This window comes from Chelon labrosus (genome assembly GCF_963514085.1).
Source record: "Chelon labrosus genome assembly, chromosome: 4".
Classification (NCBI taxonomy): domain Eukaryota; kingdom Metazoa; phylum Chordata; class Actinopteri; order Mugiliformes; family Mugilidae; genus Chelon; species Chelon labrosus.
In genome coordinates this window covers 8266140-8281694 of record NC_140340.1, presented here as the reverse complement: position 1 = coordinate 8281694, position 15555 = coordinate 8266140, and the positions used below count along the sequence as shown (strand labels likewise).

Below are 15555 nucleotides of genomic sequence, written 5' to 3'. Positions count from 1 at the left end.
ACGTTTAACTGCCGGATTTATAATGTGTGGATTTTCAAGTTTATTTGAAATTATCCCTAGATGGCGGCAACCAGGCGACCGGATAATACGTCTCGCGATATTTTGGGTCAACAAACGAGATTTTTTTTTAAGCATTTCAAAATGGCGCTGGAATTTTGCGAATGAACAGAGAGTAAACCAAACAGGGGAACATTTTAAGAGTTTTTAATATATTCGCAAACATTTAATAATGAATATAAACAAAGATGGAGGAAAAAGCTTGAGTAACACTCTTTGTTAGACTTTTGGTAATCCCAGAGAGGTCTTATATGCACCAAAACTGTGTCCTTTACCTACAGGGAAGACATAAAAATGATTTATTCTCTTGGCCACTCAGTAAGCGAAACATTATTTATCACTGTCCTTCTCAATAACACTGCATTAGGCACACATTTCTACACATGTAAGCTAAATAAACTGGATCTGCATGCATTAACATTCATTTTATGAACCACAAAAGTGATGATTAGTGCAGACTATTCTGGTTGTGCACAGGTGCAACAAAGATTGATTGTGTCATTAATTTAATTCACTTTATAATATACCCCCCAAAATCCTTAACTCATAGAAGGGGGATTTGTTTAAAATCTCTTTGGTTGTATCTGAATATGTGCTTCAACATTTTAAAGGTAGAGTTGGCAGAGTATGCAGCTGCATTGTCAATAAAAAAGGTTTTAGGTTTAGGATCTCACTCATGCCAGCCACGTGTGCGTGCAAATGTCACACCAAGCTCACACTTACAGGTGACATTTTGCTGCAGACAGAGATTAGATCAATACGTACATGTTGGGCCCTTTCTCTCCACGAGCCAGTAGCAGAAACCCCTCCTGGCACGGTCATTGAACATGTTCCTGTACTGGGGCATGTTTTGAGGTGAGTATGTGGTTCTTGGTGAGCCTAAAGAAAAAGATGAAATAGCGATGTTGTAGCAAGAAAGCCAATAACGCAATAAAGGCATTGTGGTACTTACTATATGCTCGCAGCATTGAAGGAACAAGCGCTGCACTTTCAGTCAGAGGAGGTAAGGGACCGCCGGTAGTGCAGTTTTGAGTGGGCTTTCCTTTATGTGGTTCGTACACTGAAGCATATAATAAAGCCAAATTAGAGATACTTTCCCTTTTGAACCAAGTATACAGAGCTTTTTCCTCCCTGTATCACAAAGAGCTTTGTGATGGTTACTGTATTATTTCTTTTTTAAAAAAACACAAACCCGCTTCCTTCAACAAAGCAGCTGGAAGGGATGAAAGATAAACGGGTACCTAGATGGGAACAAACGTACAACATGAATTGTAGAACAAGAATATTTATTACTTTATGTTGTCTCTTGTCATCTTTAACTCCTACCATTGTCTTCATTTTGCTCCAGTGATCTGTATGGAGGTGTGGAAACATGACTGGGTGATTCCTTGGCCAAAATGTCTTAATGCTAAAAAAAGAAAAAGAAAAAAAAAAACAACAGTACAAATATCAGCACTGGATCCAAGCTGCAGAACAAATACCGTGCATGTTTGCAAGACAGTGACTGAGCACTTGCAGCTCTCACCTGTAACAACTTGAGTCCCATGTTTTTTTCTTCTCCCCTGCCTGCATGTTCCTGATATTACTGCACTCGACTTAACTCCGTCTCTCTCACACAAAGATGTGTTGTGTTACTTTGTTGCTTAGCAACGCATTTGGCCACAGTGCCCCTGCTGCGTAAACCGGGGCTGGTTATAATTTCAGGTGTTGACATTTTGCTAGGAATGGACATGGTTGTGTAGACTGTCTACGAGCTTGTACAGCAAATTTAAACAAATAATAATTATATGTGAGGTTATTCAGCTTGTGCAGAGGTTGGTCTTTTAAAAATATTATGACCATTTTTCCTCAAATGTAGAATAACAAATAGTTTTTCCTTCCTAAAATCTTACGAGAGTTAAAATAAAGGTCAATGATAGTTATTCCATTTTCTTCATTCTTTCTTCATTATAAATCTGAAGACCAGCTGAGTAAATAATACACACGTATTTCATAGCACAGTGTGTGTAATCAGCACAAATGTTCTTCGACGTATACTCTTTATTCTCAATTGGTCTCTGGTTTGATCATTGCCCTTTCAATGTCAACCTACACTACCTGGCCAAAAAAAAAGGTCAAACACTCTAATATTTCATTGGACCTCCTTTAGCTTTGATTACATTTACACATCCGCTGTGGCATTGTTTCCATAAGCTTCTCCAGTGTCAGAAAGATTTATTTCCATCCAGTGTTGCATTCATTTTTCACCAAGATCTTGTATTGATGAGAGAGTCGACTGCACAAAGCCTTCTCCAGCACATCTCAAAGATTCTCAATGGGGTTAAGGTGTGGACTCTGTGGTGGCCAATCCATGTGTGAAAATGATGTCTCATGCTCCCTGAACCACTCTTTCACAATTTGAGCCCCATCAATTCAATTCAATTTTATTTATATAGCGTCAATAACAATACAAATCGTCTCAAGACGCTTTACAAAAACCCGGCCTGAAACCCCCAGAGCAAGCCTGAAGGCGATGGTGGCAAGGAAAAACTCCCTTTTAACAGGAAGAAACCTTGAGCAGAACCCAGCTCATATGGAGGGACCCATCTGCCTAAGGCCAGCCAGGTATCCTGGCATGTCATCTTGGAATATGCCCGTGCCATCAGGGAAGAAAAAATCCATTGATAGAATAACCTGGTCATTCAGTATATTCAGGTAGTCAGCTGACCTCAGTCTTTGGGCAACAAAATGTTGCTGAACCTAGACCTGAGCAACTGCAGCAACCCCAGATCATAGCACTGCCCCCACAGGCTTGTACAGTAGACACTAGGCATGATGGGTGCATCACTTCATCTGCCTCTCTTCTTTTTTCCAGCTACATTTCTTCCTCAAAGATGGTGGTTTCCCACCATCCTTCCAGTTTTTAATAATGCGTTGGACAGTTCTTAACCCAGTTTTAGTAGTTTCTTCAATCTCCTTAGATGTTTTCTCTGCTTGATGCATGTCAATGATTTGACCCTTCTCAAACAGACTAACATCTTTCCCAGACCACAGGATGTGTCTTTAGACATGGTTGTTTAAGAAATGAGAAGCTACTCATTCCATCAGTTGGGATTAAATAACTTGTAGCTAGCTGAAAGATAATCACCCCATGCGGTAATTATCTTATCGGAGGCTCATACCCATTTGCTTAGTTAAATCCATTTTTTTATTGGCCAGGCAGTATATTTCTTAGAGAATAAAAGTAACACAATTGGCCATGTACGAGAATATACTCTTTTTGTTTTGTGACTGTTTTATAGTAGTTGCCGAGACAGAGCTTAGAAGCTGAACAAGACACTTCAAAGACCCTTTCAACCAGTAAGAAATATATCTTTTAATTATGTATTATACAAATAAACAGAAAGTCTTTGAGATACAGTAGCGCTGTACGATTGAAAAACAGGGAAGAACAAAACATGAAAAGATGTACTTGGTAGGACAAACCATAACAAGAAGCTCATCGGTCACAGTGTTTCACAGCCTGATCCTAAATTCTGTTCAATCATTTTCTTCAGAAGAGACAAGGCAAATTTAGGCCTTTTATAACAGTTTATCCAAAAATAATGCTCCTACATTTAAAGTGCCAAAGCTAAAGCGTGCTGAACTATAAAATGTTTTTTGAGGGAACATGTGCAGTTACCTGAATAAGGTAAAAGTATCTCTGGCATTCCCAATAAGGATATAAACAGTGTGGGTATCTCTCTGAAACGCCAGTCTAATGTGAGTATATACATGGGATACTGCTGTCATATTACATATAAAATGTTGTTTATTTTTCTGGGAAGGAATACTTTATTTAAAGCTGCTGAGTGAATATGACAAACAGGCAGCAGATCAAACTGTCTTCCTTTCAATACACGACAGCTGTGATTCAGCAAAAACAACACCAACATTTTATCTTATTTCGTAAGTTCTTTTCTTTCTATGAGAATGCAGTGCAGCACTTCAGTCCGTATGTGATAAATATCCGTCAGTTTCATGTCTCATTCCTCCTGGCCTTGGATCCTCTCCAGCAGATGCTGCTCTACTCGCTGGTTCATGCGATAGAGATCTTTTAACACGCTTGGTTGATCTTCAAGCTCCTCGTGGAGACACCGAGCTATTTCCAACCTCCTGTAGTTTTCTGGTCGCACAAGACGCCGAATAACCTGAAGAGCACGATCCTTGAGACTGTAAGCTGTATAAACGGAGCAAACAGTTGGTCAACGTTTAAGATTTGTCAGCTTGTACTTGAAAATACATACTTTATCTCAAAACTTAACAACATTTAGCTGCATCAAAAATTACTGATAACATAGCGCCTGAACTAAGCCACTTGTCAAACTATTCACAGTATTTCATCATATTTATGGCCGACTGGAATTGTTTTGGAAATAGCCATATACTAAATGGATGAAAAAGATGTCAATTATACTGTGAAGCAAGAGAGGTTTGGTAAAATAAATAAATAGTTTGAAATGAAATTCAATTTTGTGATGCATTTAGCTCCACATACTACATGCTACTGTGCTCATTTTATCAGAATCAGAATACTTTCTTAATCCTTCAAGGACATTGTTATGTTGCTGTTGCTCCCATAAAGTGACAGTTGCAATGTGTCAGGGTCAAATACAAATAGGATAAAAAGTAATATAAAAAATATACAAACAAATAAAATAAAATAAAATAATAATAATAAGATGTATGTAAGATGCATAAAAACCACATATTGCACAAGTATTCACAATTTGACAGAGGTAAATTGGTTACAAAGTTGAGGTGGAGAAAACATGTAAAACAAAAAGGAAAAAAAGAGATCTGTAAATCCTGCTTTATTACTTGCACGACCAGCACAAAATATTAGGCATAGATTAAAAATTGCAATTACTTTTACTGCTTTCAAAGATCAGACAGGAAATGGTTTGCCCTGAACAACAGCAGTTTCACAGCCTCTCTAACTATAAAGATATGTCTTCACCCGACATAATCAATGCACTAAATATATTATATATATATTTATATGTATATATAATATTTAGGACACTTGACTTATCTTACCTGGTAAGGTGATATTAGCAATAATAGGGTTCCCACCCTCAGTCGGTTTAGGAAGAAACAGCTCTTTGGAGTTCACCTTCAGGGGCTCATCAGTCGCTGCATCTCTGAACATCCATGGGTGACCTGAGAAGACCCCAGGCGGGGGGGAATTAAAAAGACAGAAAAGAAGGACTATTTCACTGACTACCGACATGCTGACTCTGCAGTTCATCTACAAATCATGGCAACAAGACTTTCCACAAAACATAGCTATATGGTGAAAGGGTTTAAGAGTCGAAAGTGACCTTTAATATGGTACTTTACTTAATGAGGAAATTAGAATACTTGACACAATTATTAACCTTATGTATAAGTAGCCTTCCGTGATATGAGAAAAGCTGCCTTACCGACGAAGGTGGTCATTCTTCGTCTTGCTCCTGGTTGTAGATCCCCGTATGCCCGAGGCTCCCCCCGGTAGTCTATCCACATTGGCCGGACGACACGGGGGCTGTGGTTATAAAACACAGCATTAATGGGGATCCGACTGTTCAGGGAGCGAACCAGTGGAAGCGACGGCTCTTCCTCTTGAGGCATCGCTGCTCGTTGACGCTAAATCTTTGAGAGCAGAAAGATTAGCCGTGTAGCTAACGCCAACTAGCAGCTAGCTAAATCTTCGCCGTCGCTGACGCAAGAATTTCATCGAATTAATAATATGTGTGTCACTTAAACCACCCAAATAGTTTGTATATTAAAACAAACAAACAAGCAACTACTTCAATATCACTTTAAAAACGCAGCGAGGAAACGGCCCCTTGCTACTTTTCAACAACTTTGTTTACATTTGTTCTTCCGGTTGAAAGTCGTACGACATCGAATTATCCGGCACTGTGATTGGTGGAGAGGAGTATGACGACACGCTTCTTACGTGATCTACGTGATGGGAGACAGAGAGAGAGGAAAACAATCAGGCCACAGTTATAGATATATTTTAAGGTAGTTCCTCATTTTTAAGTGATTCCATTCCTGGCATTTAATTTTTACTGCACTAGTTTGATTATTATTATATTTTACACTTTTATATTCTACCTCACTCTGCGAGCTGTAGCCACAAATATGCAAAACACAGATTCCGCCTATAAAATATCATAAATGTTAAGACTAATCCGTCAAATAGTGAGATATAAAGTAAATATACCAATACTATATAAAGTTATCCAAGTTTTCTGCGCCAATTTAGTTATAATACCTTTCAAATTATTCATGTAGTGGTTAATTGACAATAAAAACAGACTGCGTTTGCCTACAATATTAGTAAAGAAAATCTGATCAAATAAAGGATCTGGGTACTTCTTCCACCACCAGTTATCAATATAAAAATTATAAAGTAAACGCAAGCTGTTTTATGTACCATATTATCATATTGTTAAGATTTAATACAGGCTGACGATTAAAGTTTTAGACTACTAGTTTGACATAAAATAAAATAAATGTATTTTTTTTTCCATCTGTAAAAAAAATAATTCATACAAGTCTGGACGACTCAATGATGAACGTGAGCTCCACCCAGTTGCATTCTCACATAAAACACTGGGACGCAGCTGTAGAGACCTTGCAGAGCAAGACCAGAGACTATTTCCAACCTGAGCTCGGCTACAGCAGAAGATCAGTTCAATGTTAAAAAAAAAAAATAGGCTATTTTAAATAAAAGTATTCATCAAGGTAGGTAGAACTGCCTTGATACAACAAAACATACAATACAACTGTATTCTGATCTGTGCTTTTAGCAAAGGAAACTATTTTTTTGGTTACAAAGTGTTTTTCTTAGATAAGAACCTTTAGTACCTTTAATATAAAATAACAAGTTTCAGCAGTTGTAGTAATAATCACATTTTGTCTTTTTGTCATCATCATTTTTTCTCTAGATTCTCTAAATTCTGTCACAAACACAATGCATCCACTGAATGACAGCGCCTTTGAGGACTCGGAGGATGTGCCGAGAGATGAGGGTCTGGCCAAGGTGGAGATTGCGCTCCTCAGTGCAATCTTCGTGAGCGCCGCCATCCTCAACACCTCCCTGCTGCTTATCCTTTGGAGACAGCGCAAACAGATGTCCAGAATGCGGGTCTTCGTGTTCCACCTGTGTCTGGCAGACCTGGTGGTCGCTTTCTTCCAGGTGTGCCCGCAACTCATGTGGGACATCACAGACAGGTTCGTCGGACCAGACTTGGTGTGCCGTCTTGTGAAGTACTTGCAAGTTCTTGGCATGTTTTCATCGACTTACATGATCGTGGTGATGACAGTCGACAGATATCAAGCTGTCTGTAACCCGATGGTAAAGTTTCAGCGGACGCGCACAAGACTGCACATTCCCGTGTGCGTGGCGTGGGGGATTTCTCTGGTGGGCAGCTTGCCACAGATTTTCATTTTCTCGCAGGTTGAGGTTGCACCCGGCGTGTTCGACTGCTGGGCAACATTCGTCCAGCCGTGGGGGCTGCAGACTTACATCACCTGGACCACGCTGGTCATTTTCGTTTTACCCGTGATCACAGTTGTCGTTTGCCAAGTGCGCATCTGCAGAGCAATTCAGATCAACCTCTACCAGAAGACCCAGGGACGCGGGTTCCAGCTGCACTCAAGAGCCAGCGGTGTGGCAGGCATGTCTAAAGCCAGGGTGAAGACGCTGAAGATGACGGTGGTCATTGTGCTGGCTTATATTGTCTGCTGGGCTCCCTTCTTTACTGTCCAGCTGTGGTCCGCCTGGGACATGCATGCTCCAAAAGAAAGTAAGTTATCTGATATTTCTGGGAGTGCTCAGTATAATTAACACAAATTATTTTATCTGTGGTTTGTTTTGGTTTTAGAATAGGAGTGACTATTTAATTGCGAAAACTGCGCATTTACGCACGAACAATATCCAATATCTATAAGAGGAAAATAATATTTCTATGCGCACACATGACAGTTTGCACTTCCTCTGTCATTCCAGCTGCGACCTTCACCATCCTGATGCTGCTGGCCAGTCTGAACAGCTGCGCGAATCCCTGCATTTACCTTCTGTTCAGCGGCCAGTTTCCCCACAGGCTGGTGACACTCTTGTGCCGGCGGCATTCCGATGTGAAGGACTTAATGCTCGAGGAGGCAACGCTGGTCAGCACTTTGTACATGAGCTTCAAAAATGTCTCTGAGTCCAAGTAAGCTGGACAGAGCACTGGAAATGGATAAAAGTCTGCAGGGTTAACATGGATCCTGCGCGCATGTAAGCCCAGCTTCTGAGCTCTCCCTGCGTTTGAACTACTGTTTCTCTCAACTGATGAAGATAATACACTCTGTATCTATCGTGGTGTCTTAGAAGCGGTCACCATAAGCAGCTCAGAAGTAGGTTACCATACGCGTGACCGGGGCTCCACATGTTGTTGGATGTAAACGAAAAGCAGGGTGCGTTTTGCTGGGCTGTAAGACCAACATGCTTTGAGGAAGAATCATTAAACACATCATGTGGATCATCTGATGGTTATGATATCAAACAATACCATAGTCCTTGGAGTTGAGTTCACAGACAATATGGTATGAGAAGCAGCTTTATTTTACAAAGCAAAAGCCGTTATACAGAGTGAGAGGATACTGTGCTGACACACTGTTTAATATCTGTACAGATCAGTTGCTGTTAGGCTGCTGCACCATATTTAAAGATTGTGAAATATGTTTGTTAGTTGTGTAAGTGTTCCCTGTGGTGAATCAATGTATGTGAGTATTTGTAAAATATTATCAATGCCCTAACTAGCTGTATAGAACCAGTGTGGAATAAAATCATATTATAACAACTGTTTGTCTTTTTACTTCTTACACATGATATTCTTCATATTTTAGCACATCTGCCAATGATGAAGTGATGGTATGATTGAAAATATTTAAAATATTTAGCTAAATATAAGCTGCAGTGAGCCGCCTGGTGTTTAAACAAGGATCACATTGTCTACATTGTGAACATGTAAGTCATGTACAGTCGACGGCACGCTCTGAGAAGACATTAGCCAGATTTGAACTTTCTCTATGCTACACGCAGTATGTGGATTATCTGCGGGTCAACAGAGCACCGAAGCAACAGCATACCAAAGGCTGACATGGCCTGAAAAATGTTACACGTGCAGGAGATGTGGCTCATTTATTTTCCAGAACAGGTGAGTACAAGTCAAGACAAATGCTTTCATCAAGGCAAAAGAAATCGGATCAGGACCTCAAATCCAACCTGGTTATTCATCTGCCATCGTTTTCTCTCGGCCGTCATTTTGCAGACAGTGAGGAAGCTAATGCTGTATCATTAGGTGAGGCAGACCATTAGTGTCTGTTGCCTGCTCGACAGTATACAAATATCAGCGACAGTTGCAGCTAACAGAGAGTCTGTGGAAAGGTTCTGTTAGTTATTAGTGTCACTGTGACAGCTACAGTGCTCTTGTTATCATATCAGGATATTAAAATGACTCAATACCAAGACCTTCACCCACAATACTACTGGCTCCACGTAGACCAGCAATAATGTAATCGTCTTATTGTGTTATTGTTCTCTACTATGAGTTTCTGATGTGTGTGTTTTAGGTCCTGGCTGGTTTCCTAAAAGAACAAATGTTGATCAAAGGCACAAACAAGTGGTTTATGCAGCTGGCAATTTCTTCAGTCAGTTAATTGGATTATACATTGACCAGGCATAACATTAAAACCCCTGACAGGAGAAGTAAATAACATTGATCATCTTGTGACAATTCAGTGTTCTGCTGGGAAACTCTTAGACCTGGCATTCATTCATGTGGATGTTACTTAGACATGTAGCACCCACCTGGACCAGACCAGGCACCCCCACCCCATAGCAATGACACTCCTTGATGGCAGCAGCCATCCGCAGCAGGATGCAGCCTGACACAGACACACACACAAAAAAACATGAAGAACAGCACAAGGTGTTGACCTGACCTCCAAATTCACTAGATCCCAAACTCATCAAGTATCTGTGGGATGATCCACAGAGGCCCCTCCCCTCAAACCACTAACAACATCCTGTTACCAGACACCACAGGACACCCTCAGAAGGTCCATGTCCATTCTCTGATGAGTCACAACTGTTTTGGAGGCACAAGGGAGACCTGCACAATATTAGGAAGGTGGTCATTATGTTATGCCTGATCGGTGTATCCCCTCTAATGGGGCAGTCTTCTTTATACACGTGTCATTAATTAGATGTATTTTGGAACTGTAGGTAAAAACAGACGGTAACGCCATTAGCCTTCATTTTGTTTCTCTGCCTTTAAATCCGTCTCCTGTTGCATTCAACAATGATCCACTCGGCCAAAGACAGACAATTGTCGTGAGTAAAATCTGAACGCTATATGTGCGTATAACCACCTAATTTGGAGGATTTGATATGCTTTTTGTGATTAGCTCAAGTCTGCAGACTGGTCTCTGCACACTAGATTGCAGGAGAAATAGGAAGGGCCTTAATAATGTTGACAAGGGTCAAACCTTTCGCAGGGTCAGTGCACTTCAGAAACGGCGAGAGTTGCAGCAGCTGGAGTGCAGCGTTGGTCATAAAGTTTTCAGATCATCACGTGGTATAAAGGCTTGACCAAAACAGAAACAGCTGATGGAGAAAAGGACAGAAGACGACATAACAGTCATCCAGAGGAAGTCCAGTGACATCAACGCAAACTGACATCGACGCAAACTTGCTTTAAACAATTTACCACAGCCGAGGTCTGACGTCTCTGATTCATCGTGATCTTTATTAGGAAACGTTAAGGTCATTGTATATTGAGTTAACGTGAGTCACGCGCACAGCTTTGTTTATTAATGCACAGTTCAAGGACACACTGTACCGCTCCACTCTGTACATATGTCCATAATGATGTTGACTCTTTGTAAATCTAGTGCCTTCAAAGTTTTATCTTACTATAGCGGCATTCATTCTCTGTATATGTAGCTCTTGTACTTAGACATTTTGCACAGAGGATATCAATATATTTTGTATGCTGTGTCATATGTTGTAGTGGAGTAGTACGGCACTAGTTGCAGTAGTAGTCGTTGTGTAGGAAGTGACAATAAACAACACAAATCTTCGACCAACACAAATTTTCTAGTATGTGTGAGTATACGTGGCAATGCGTCAGATTCTGATTCTTGTAATTACTCAGTTTGATCTTTTTAATGATTAATAACTGAATTCATGCACTAGTGATAACGTTTCCCAGGTTGAAGTTCATTATATTGCAATCGTGAGTTAACGGTGACGTTATAAGCGATTATGTACAAGAATATGACATTCACACAGACAATTTGACATTTATTTCATCCATTCGATGGTGTGCAAGCATTTGTTTGCAAAAAAAAATGTAACATTATTATCATTAATAGGACCATTTTGTTGCAGGGAAGCAAGTGGAATCAGTGATATTAATGAGCTGCAACATTTTAATTAAAACTTAATATATAAATATGCACCTGCAGCTTTAATTAAGACTCACTGAGGATGGGTGGACTAATCAACTAATCATTTCAGATCTAGATTATAAATCTGGATGGTTTCTCAGGTGCCTGGGGTAATTAATGACACTGTCAGGTATTGTGAGGGCTGTTTTAGGGCCCGTGGCTACAGGGGATGTTATTACGGCCATGCACTGACTCCCTCTGATGTCCTTCTGTGCAGCTCTCTGCACTCACAGCTGTTAAATACCTAACAGGCTTCGTTTTTTTTTCAGAATGGGGCATTAAATAATCTGAGATGAAGCAACTGTGAGATTCCTGGCGCCATCTCCGGTGTTGACACACTGCCTGACGAAAACCGCGAGGAAGAAGCACTTCCGTCTAATCTGGTGGGATCAGGTGAGGCAGCAGCGGCAGACCTTTCAGTTTCCCCTAAAATCTCGCTCCATGGGAAAGGTGAGCATAGCAACGAGACACAGGGTGGTGAGCCTGCACCAGCGAGGTCTGTCACAGGTGGAAATCTCGCGGCAGACAGGTGTGTCCAGATGTGCCGTTCAGGCTCTGCTGCAGAAGCACAAAGAAACGGGCAGGGTCGAGGACCAGAAACGCAGTGGTCGGCCGAGGAAACTGAGCGAAGCCGACGAACGACACATCAAGATGACATCCATGCGAAACCGGAAGATGTCCAGCAGCGCCATCACCTCGGAGCTGGCAGTGACCAGTGGGACTCTGGTGCACCCGTCCACGGTCCGGAGAAGTCTGGCCAGGAGCGGTTTAAATGGGAGACGTGCAGACAAAAAGCAAGTCCTCCAACGTGGAAACAGCAAAGACAAGAGACTGAGCAGTGGGGAGGATGACAAATGGGAGCAAGAGCTCTGGACTGATGATTCACAATTTGAAATACTTGACTCCAACATAGAGGCTGGAGAGAGCCACAAGGAAGAGTGTCTCTAGGCAACAGTGAAGCATGTTGGAGGTTGTTTTTAGGTTTGTTCTTATCTTAGCTGAAACATACACCGATCAGGCATAACATTATGACCACCTTCCTAATACTGTGTAGGTCTCCCTTGTGCCTCCAAAACAAGTTGTGACTCATCAGAGAATGGACATGGGCCTTCTGAGGGTGTCCTGTGGTGTCTGGCAACTGGATGTTGTTAGTAGAGGGCCTTTGGGTCCTATGGGTTGAGGGGAGGGGCCTCTGTGGATCATCCCACAGATACTTGATGAGTTTGGGATCTAGTGAATTTGGAGGCCAGGTCAACACCTTGTGCTGTTCTTCATGTTTTTTGAGTTAAACTGTTTTTGTGTGTGTGCCTGCATCCTGCCGGGGATGGTTGCTGCCATCAAGGAGTGTCATTGCTATGGGGTGGGGGTGCCTGGTCTGGTCTAGGTGGGTGCTACATGTCTAAGTAACATCCACACCAATGAATGCCAGGTCCAAAAGTTTCCCAGCAGAACACTGAATTGTCACAAGATGGTCAATGTTATTAACTTCTCCTGTCAGAGGTTTTAATGTTGTGGCTGATCGGTGTATAGTCTGCAGTTCTTATCAGTCACAGAGTAACGCCAGGGATCAACATGACAACCAGCACAAAGATACAGCCAGAGGTGTAAACAACTAAAGAAGAAAAAGGAGTGATACAAGCAATTTGTCTGTAGTTTCCACAACACTCTCAGCGTACAGTATATTTGACTATAAATATTACGTTATTATTGAAGATGATTGCTGAAATGGACAGCTTCATGTACTCTCCTCAATCATCCGCTGCTGTGCTCAACGTAACAAATATCTTTCCTGTTCTAGTTTCAAAGAGAGACGACATTTCTGGGCCACCACGATGAATAACTCTGAGCGCTGTCAAGTTGTGTTTTTCTTCAATGAATGATGTGAAAATAGAAGGTGCAATATAAGTAACAGGTTTTGTGTTTATTGTTGATTTACTTCCTGCTCATTAAATGGTTTGTATTAAAAGAAGACATGACCACCCCTCTCTTTTTTTAATGCTGAGTCTTCATCGGACCTGTGCGGTCGCATATCAACATGATGAAAAACTATTAAACTCCAAAACATATGCCGGCTGTGTTTCCTTCATCAGTCAAACCTGACAACCATAATCTGCAGTACAAGCTCCATCCTGGACTAAACTGTGCTTTAAAGATTCATCCCCCCCCCCCCCCCCCAGTGGATCCCTTTCCCCAACGGATATCTGTAATATTTAATTTGATCTTAAAATAGCGAGGCTCAATCTAATGAGGGCTCTTAATTAAATAAGAACTTTAATTCATCTTCAATTACATGAAACCCCACTCTCATAAAAAATGCATAGCTCAGTAATGCTACGCAGGCACAAAGATCTACGATAACGCCTAGTGACTGGGAGACATGGAGACAGAAGGGGAGACAGGATCGCTTCTTATATGGAGGATACTTCATGTATTTCTACTCTTAATATTCTGCCGGGTTTATAACGTGTGGCAGTACGAAATGTGTTGGAATAAAGTTAGGACCTAAATGTTGAAACGTCTTCTTTTTAGTTGTCATGAAGCTAAAAAAAAAACATTACACGAGCCCGTCAGCCTAGCTCAGGGCTTTCTTTGCAGCATGCAACGTCAGTAATTGAGAATGATTAAGTGTAATATGTTTTTGCATCACTTAAACACACACTGCGTATACACAGGGACCTGTACACGTACAAGGGACATAAACATCTTACATAACACATACGCGAGCATAGCATTGGGAGGATGGAGACACGTGAAGACTGTACACTAAAGTCTGTGTACAGGTGTTGGGACTCTTACTACAAGTGTGGAAAAAACTGATTGAAAGTTTTCAAATGATATCAAATGCGTAAGTGCAAAAGATTGTCGACCAGCTCGGGTCACACCTCGCCTCTCATCCAGTGATAGCTGGGATAGGCACATGACCCACTACAGAGTTAGCGGTAACAGGTAATGTATAGATAGATGGATGGATGGCGTAATGTTCTGGTGGAGTGCTCCTAATGCACTAAATCCTGGGTACATGAGGGTTATGGTATTTAGCATTTGTCAAAAATAATTGAGAGTGCTGTTGATTCGCCCGTATTTTCGATTTTAGAGGCTGCGGTTTGTGATAATACTGAATTGCAACGACACGTTTCTCTTACTTTCATAACCCCATTTTAATCTAGGCCATTTTAAATACTTAATTAAGTCACACACCTGTGTGCAGGGAGGTTTAAAGGGGCAATTTCAAGAAGTAAGGAGTCTCTGGCTTTAACAGTTAGTCCATTAAATTAAACCTAATTGAAATTTCAAGCAGACAAAATGTTGCAAAAAAGGAAGAAGCTGCAACTAGATGAGCTTGACACTGTCTTAGAAATATGTTGTATTGCACTGCATGAAGATTGTACACCGATCAGGCAAAACATCTGCCTCCTAATATTGTGTAGGTCTCCAAAACAGTTGCGACTCATCAGAGAATGGACATGAGGGGTGTCCTGTGGTGTCTGGAAACAAAATGTTGTTAGTGGGGGCCTTTGGGTCCTATGGGTTGAGGGGAGGGGCCTCTGTGGATCATCCCACAGATACTTGATCAGTTTGGGATCTAGTGAATTTGGAGGCCAGGTCAACACCTTGTGCTGTTCTTCATGGGTTTTTTTAGTTGTTCCTAAAGCATTTTTGTGTTTGTGTGTCTGTGTCAGGCTGCATCCTGCATCCTGAGTGTCATTGCTATGGGGTGGGGGTGCCTGGTCTGGTCTAGGTGGGTGCTACATGTCTAAGTAACATCCACATGAATGAGTGCCAGGTCCAAAAGTTTCCCAGCAGAACATTGTCAGAAGATGGTCAATGTTATTTACTTCTCCTGTCAGTGGTCATAATGTTGTGGCTGATCGGTGTACTGTATGTAAGTTGTATTTTTGCTCATGTTACTGTTTCCATATGTAAACAAAGACATAAAAACTACAGAGATATAAAAAATAATCCAAATGTTTAGACCATTAATAAAGT

The 15555-nt window shown here is 41.2% G+C and overlaps 2 protein-coding genes across 2 annotated transcripts; one reads left to right on the top strand and one right to left on the bottom strand.

Moving 5' to 3' along the window:
• Positions 1-3387: 3387 nt before the first annotated feature.
• vhl (von Hippel-Lindau tumor suppressor) lies at positions 3388-5977 on the bottom strand. The gene is made up of 3 exons (XM_084542346.1): positions 5502-5977; positions 5116-5238; positions 3388-4255 (listed from the first exon to the last, which is right to left on the bottom strand). The coding sequence occupies exons 1-3, from the start codon at positions 5686-5688 to the stop codon at positions 4062-4064; spliced, it is 504 nt and encodes a 167-aa protein (XP_084398472.1). The 5' UTR covers positions 5689-5977; the 3' UTR covers positions 3388-4061.
• A 1065-nt stretch (positions 5978-7042) lies between these two features.
• LOC311486282 (vasopressin V2 receptor-like) lies at positions 7043-8885 on the top strand (the record flags this gene model as incomplete). The annotated part of the gene is made up of 2 exons (XM_084542077.1): positions 7043-7877; positions 8081-8885. The coding sequence occupies 2 exons, from the start codon at positions 7043-7045 to the stop codon at positions 8287-8289; spliced, it is 1044 nt and encodes a 347-aa protein (XP_084398203.1). The 3' UTR covers positions 8290-8885.
• Positions 8886-15555: the final 6670 nt, after the last annotated feature.